Source organism: Urocitellus parryii, chromosome 11 (assembly GCF_045843805.1).
Source record: "Urocitellus parryii isolate mUroPar1 chromosome 11, mUroPar1.hap1, whole genome shotgun sequence".
NCBI lineage: Eukaryota > Metazoa > Chordata > Mammalia > Rodentia > Sciuridae > Urocitellus > Urocitellus parryii.
In genome coordinates, this window is record NC_135541.1 from 116084181 (window position 1) to 116091111 (window position 6931).

General features: G+C 44.8%; 1 protein-coding gene across 1 annotated transcript; it reads left to right on the forward strand.

Annotated features, from left to right (window-relative positions):
* The first annotated feature begins 3056 nt into the window (after positions 1–3056).
* On the forward strand, positions 3057–6550 carry Slamf9 (SLAM family member 9). Its single transcript, XM_026407972.2, has 4 exons — positions 3057–3102; positions 3485–3826; positions 5570–5842; positions 6218–6550. Exons 1-4 carry the CDS (start codon positions 3057–3059, stop codon positions 6409–6411), a joined length of 855 nt encoding a protein of 284 aa, XP_026263757.1. The 3' UTR covers positions 6412–6550.
* The last annotated feature ends 381 nt before the right edge of the window (positions 6551–6931 follow it).

Genomic DNA, 6931 nt, shown 5'->3' on the forward strand with positions numbered 1-6931 from the left:
CTCTGAGAAGCCACTTTCTCTACATTCAACTGGGAGGGCTCAGTGAAGACTGGAGGTAGATAGGTTTAATGGATTGTTTATGATTATTTAGGGAGACAGGTTTAATAAACCTGAATACAGTTACCTTCTGGCTATCAGCATACTCGCTGTAGCAGCCAGGAAGGTGCCCCTCACTCTCCCTTCAAGAGAAAACTTATCTTCAGCTGCAAGGAGTACCGGGAACTGATAGCCTCTGGCTGTAGCACTGTCAGGATCCTGGGCAGCCCGGCCAATAGCTACACACCGTATTGGCACTTGGACATTCTTGCACGGTGAGTGTACGTGGACACTCCTGCCCAACACAGGTCCCCTTTACTGTGCAACCTTTGTTCCAGACCTCACTGTTGAGCTAGCAGAGACTGCGAGAACTGCTTCATGGCCTGAAGATCTCCCTACTCCATCTGCTCCTTCCCTCTTTGATCTTTTCCAGGCAGTAACCCCCACTAAGCCTCTTTTACTCCTAATTCCAGCATCTGCTTCTCAAAGAACCTAACAGATATACTCACTGAACTTTAAACTCTGAACATTATGCACCATGACCTGGTTTTTGTTTTTTTTTTTTTTTTGCTTCTTGCTTTAATCTTATTTGAAAGATTTTTCATTTTGTGTTTTTAGTTGACAAAAATTTGTGTCTACACTTGTCACGTACACCACGCTGTCACGTGACATTGTAAAATGGCTAGATCTAGCTATAATACATGGATTACTTCACATACTTGGTTTTTGTGATGTGTACATTTAAAATCTGCTCTCTTATCAACTTCCAAGAATACTATGATTGTTATAAATCTTAGTAACCATTTTGTGCAATAGATCTCTTGAACTTGTATTTCCTGACCAACTGAAATTATGTATCCTATGACCAACATCTCTCTACCTACCCACCCACCCCTAACCCCTGGAAACTACCATTCTACTCTTTATTTATGTGAGTTTAGCTTTTTAAGATCCTATGTATAAGTGAGATCATGTGGTATTTGTCTTTCTGTACCAGACTTCTCTCACCTTAACACAATGTCCTCTGGTTCATCTATGTTGTTACAAATGACATAATTTCTTTCTTTTTAAAAGCTGAGTAGGATACCATGGTGGTATTGCCCACATTCCCTTAACCATCCATTCTTTGATGGACACTTAGATTGTTTCCATATCCTGGTCATAGTGAATATTACAACAGTAAACTGGAGTGCCAACTTCAACATACTGATTTATTTTTCTTTGGATACAGGTCAAATATTGAAATTGCTCTATATTATTTTATCTTTTAAATAGGTGGGAAGACTAATAAAACAAAGTTTCATACTCAGGCCCAAATCAGATCTACCTTTATTTTAAAAAATCCTATCCCCTGAGGCTTGGTGCTCATAAACTTTAAGAACTAACCATTTCTTCTCTTTACTTAGCAGATTCTATTCATCCTTGAGATCTTAGCCCAAATATCATTTCTCTTCCATAGCTTTTTCTCAATCCTCTTGACTCCAACTTTCCTAAGTGACCTTATTATAGGTTCTTCTAATTTATTTATTTATTTATTTATTTATTTATTTATTTATTTATTTATTTATTTTGATACTGGGGATTGAACTCAGGGGCACTCTACCACTAGCTCTACCACTAAGCCACACCCTCATCACTATTTTATATTTTATTTGGATACAGGGTCTCATTGAGTTGCTTTACACCTCACCTTGCTGAGTTCCTTAGCACCATGCCAATGCTAAAGCTGGCTTTGAACCTTCAAACCTCCTGCCTCAGCCTCTGAAGCCTCTGGGATTACAGGTGTGTGCCACCTTACCCTGCAGATTCTTCCAGTTTTTGCTTTGGCAGGATATGTCAAATTTGTAGTTGCTTGTCCAAGATCAGTTGTGAGCCTAGGGGTCCCATTGTCACAAATCTAAACTATTGGTTATTGCTAATTGCCCAGCACTGAGGACAAGTGGGTGGATCATAGAAGCTGCTCAATAAACACTTGATTAAGGGTTGAATTTACTGAACTAGAGATGTGAAATGTTGGTACAGGACTAGAATTGAATATATGTACACCTTCATTGTGTCTGTGGACTTGAGACACCATTTTTGCTTCCTCATTACAGCACAAATTCATAGACTTGAGTGTTTTTAGAAGAAGCTTAAAGATTATTCAATCTGAGGATCCATCTGATGTCAGAGACACTACAGAACATTCAAGCACACGGTGGTCCAGTCTTAGCTTGAATACTGGGGACAGAAACTGCCTCTCAAGGCCACCCACCCGTTGCCTCCTGGACAGCCCCAACTCTCAGAAAGTCTGTTCTTACCCCGATGTTCTGATAATCTATTCCTGAATCTGGCTATAGTCTTCCTATAGCTTTGATCAACAATGCGTTCATACAGAGTGATTTTAAAGCCTTTACATAACAATATCAATAACCCAGATCCACTTTGGTCCAAACTGCTTTTGAGCAAAGGAGCAAATTTCCCCCTCTGAATAGTATCTCAAGTAGGAACAAAACTGGCTTTAAATAGAAAGAGTTCCTTCACGTGTCCATTCTGAAGACAGCGATTGAGTGCTAATGTGTGACTCGGGGTGTGTGTGTGTGGGGTGCGGGCAGCAAGGCTGAGACATACAGAGGGAACCCAAGATGGAGTCCTTCTGGGGGAGATCATGATATTTATAAGATCACATGACCACAGCGACATAGGAACTACTGATGGCTGGGTCAAATGACAGGCTCGGGAGAGTTTGGGGCATGTGGTATCTATGGGGGATCTGGGCACCCAGAGGGTAAGAAGTCTAGAAAGCATTCATTGGGAAGTAGGATTTGAGCTGAGTTTGGTGAATGGACATGAGTTAGTGGACAAACCATCTGACGATCAGGCCCAGAGAGAGAAGTCTTTCTGGGAGGGCTAGGGAGGGGCTCAGTGAGAATGGAGGAAGTTAGAGGAAGAATTATTTCCCTTTCCTCAGGACTGCCAACCAGTCTGGTCCACAGCTTGTCTTGTCCACATCCTGGGGGCCGGACCAAGTCACTGCTGACATGGGCGCTCTTCCTTGGCTGCTTCTTTTCCTGCTACTCCAGGGCGGTGAGTGACTGTCTCTTCTTCTCCACTCAGTTCTCCTGTTCTGCTAGTGAGACCCTTTGGGGGAGTTGTCTGTGTCAGGTTTTTCTGGGAGTACAAGGAGCAGGGTGTGGCTTCAAGGCAGGATCAAAAGAGAAGGACATCTGGGAACACACAAGGGGGAGAAGTCCCAGGGTGGCAAAAGAGAAGTTAAATCTGAAGAGTGAAAAGTCAGAGGGAAGCTCACCCTGGTGGGTTCTACTCGGGAGCAATGGAGCCTACAGCCAGAAAAGGTCGGATTGAGAAGTTTCTCGACTGTGATGGAGCCACAGCTCCTGAGGCCAAGCTCCGCAGCCCAGAGAAACCAGCTGGGCCATTTCCATCCCTTTTCTTCCTACTTCTGCAGCCACAGGGAACTCTGGAGATGATGCGGATACGGAGGAAGTAGTTGCGATCCTTCAGGAGTCCATCAGCCTCCCCCTGGAAATCCCACCGGATGAAGAGGTTGAGAACATCATCTGGTCCTCTCAGAGAAGGCTGGCCACGGTGACGCCAGGGAAAGAGGGACAGCCAGCGACCATCACCGTGATTGACCCTCACTACCAGGGTCGAGTGAGCTTCCTGGAGCCCAGCTACTCTCTGTACATCAGCAATGTGAGCTGGAAGGACGCAGGGTGTTACGAAGCCGAAGTCAACATGAGGACAGCTCAGCTGTCAACCACCCAGCTATACAATCTACGCGTCTACCGTGAGTTCAGACTGGGGACCGACTGGGGACCGCAAAACTGTCGCTGACTTATGCTCTCCCGAGCTTCCCAGGCTATAGAGTTAGGGGTCTCAGGACTCAGGGTTTGGGTCTGAGGGGACAGGATGAGAGGGCAAACCCCTTCCAGTGTGCCCAGCTCCAGTATCTGAGCTGCAGCAACAGGTGGGTGAGCTAGAGAAATAAAGGATGGGGCACTCTAAAGGGTGTCCCCACGCAGGGGTGAGGGGCTTTGGGTACACACCCTCTCAGGGTCTTTTCTCTCCCAGTGAGATTGTGTGTCAAAGGGATGAACACCACTTCTATTCTTGAACACTAGTAATCCCCACTGTGCAGTTTGAGGGGTCTTATCAATGTCTTCCATTTACTTGAACCCAAGTTTCTATTTTTTTGTGCTGGTCACTCTGAATCTACTTAAATCTTGGAGAGACAAGGGTTAAAATACAAGTGCCATTGGGAGAGGTGATAATATTTTGTAGAATCAAAGAAGCAGAAGAGGGTTTGGAGAAAGGTGGGATGTAAAAGATAGAAAGAGGGCTGGGGAGGTGGCTCAAGAGGTAGCGCGCTCACCTGGCATGCGTGCGGCCCGGGTTCGATCCTCAGAACCACATACAAAAACAAAGATGTTGTGTCCACTGAAGACTAAAAAATAAATATTAAAAAAAATTCTCTCTCTCTCTCTCTTTAAGAAAATAAATAAATAAAAGTTAAAAAGAAGAACCAGGCATGGTGGCACATGCCTGTAATCCCAGTGATTCTGGAGGCTGAGGCAGGAGGATGACAAATTCAAAGTCAGCCTGGGAAACTTAGCAAGACCTTTTCTTAAAAAAAAAAAAAAATATATATATATATATAATATATATATATATAAATATATATATATATATATATATTATTTATTTATTTATTTTATGTGGTGCTGAGGATCAAACGCAGGGCCTCGCACATGTTAGATGAGTGCTCTATCTCTGAGCCACAACCCCAGCCCCTTAGCAAGACCTTTTCTCAAAGTAAAAAATTAAAAGCATTGGGGATGTGACTCAGTGGTAGAACACCCTTGGGTTTAAAAATCTTTAATCCCAGCTGGGTGCAGTGGCACATGCCTGTAATTCCAGTGGATGGGGAGGCTGAGGCAGGAGGATCGTGAGTTCAAAGCTAGCCTCAGCAAAAGCGAGGCACTCAGCAACTCAGTGAGACCCTGTATCTAAATAAAATACAAAATAGGGTTGGGGATGTGGCTCAGTGATTGAATGTTCCTGAGTTTAATCCCCGGTACAGCTCCACCCCCCAAAATCTTTAATCCCAGTACCAAAAAAAAAAAAAAAAAGTAAAAGAGAAGGCATAAAGAGGAGGTAGAAGGTAGAAGACACTAACGTCAGCTCGGTCTACCTTAGCAGTTACCTGGGGACCCTGGAACCATAAGTGTTATGGAGGTTTTTTTTTTTTTTTTAATGTTGATGGACCTTTATTTTATTCATTCATTTCTATGGGGTGCTGAGAATCGAGCCCAGTGCCTCACACATGTCAGGCAAGTGCTCTACCACTGAGCCACGACCCCATCCCTGGAGGTTATTTTTTGTTTGGTTTTGTTTATTTGTTATTTAGGTGAATGGGCTCTCCAAGCAGCATCCATACCCCAAGGATGAGGAGCTTCGAAAAATAGATTCAATTCTGATTGTTCAGTGAGTCTTTGTGTTTTTTTTTTTTTTTCTTTTCTTTCTCTTCTAGAACGGCTGTTGAAGCCCAGAATCACTGTGAACTTTGAGATCTCTGGGGAAGGTTCCTGTAATATGTCCCTGACATGCTTTGTGGAGAGAGGAGGCATGGATGTGACCTACAGCTGGCTCTCCTGGGGGGACAGTGCTGGCACAGCCCACGAAGGCCCCATCCTCAGAACATCCTGGAGGCCTGGGGACAGTGCTCTTTCCTATACCTGCAGGGTCAGCAACCCCATCAGCAACACCAGCTCCCATCCTATCCCTGCTGGGTCTTTCTGTGCAGGTATAAGGACCCCAGAGACAATCCCTAAGCTCATGCAAGACCCATGCCTCCAGGCCCCATCTCTCCCCATCCTGCTTCTTCTTAAGAGCACACAGATTCCAGAATCTACATCCCTCCTATTAGCAGCTTGATACCGGAACTGGGGAGTATGATGCTCCCAACTTCCAAAGATCTCTTCTCCACTTGAATTGAGATTGCTCCCCAGAGCTCAGTTCCTGAGCTTCTGTGCATGGAATAGACATTTCCAGAGCTACTTGCAAAGAGACATAAACTGATTGTAAACCTGAGACCCCTTCTTGTGGAACTTGGGGCGGCTGCCTCCTAATCTTGCTCTTCTCGCTGATGAGCCCCTTTCCCTCCTGTCTTCTATCCCAGATCCTGGCTATCCTGAGAAGTCTTCAACAGTCTTCTGCCTCCTGGCTAAGGGACTGCTGCTCCTCTTGCTCTTGGTAATTCTAGTGGTGAGCCTCTGGGTCATCAGAGTCTACAAAATGCCAAGGATGAGGTATCTCAAGAGAAACAGAATGAGACTGAGGAAAAGGGGGAAGGCTGGCCCCATCCCAGCCTGACCTGGGTCTTGACTCTGGCTTTTCTTTCCGGCTCTGGGGATCTTATGGCCTGGTGGGCAGAGGGGAAGCAGGGGTTCTCAGGGGTGGATACTCAAAGGACTATATTTTCCAAGAGAAGACCACCTGGCAATAAAATCAAATTAAGTACCCACTGCTTCTGGGGGAGCCTTGTTTGGTCCTTTTGTCCTCATTGGTTGCTCTAGCAAAAACCACTTTCTCTTTTTCTTTGCATCCTAGATCCTTCTCCAAGCCCACAAGCTTTTCCCCTGCCCTTGGGGACTGAGTTGGAAGACCCACTCAATGTGAGGTGTTGTTTGCTTTTACTTTGCCCATCCCATTTCCACCAACACACATGCTTTAAGGAAGACAAGTGAGAGAGTCCTTTTTACCTAACTGAACCCGTGACTCCTAAATAGGAGAATTCCAGCACCTTACAATCCTGAATAAAAGTGGAATTATTTCTGCTGATTCTTCTTCTCTTCTGTCCCCATTCTCATCCTGACAAATAGATTTACTATGA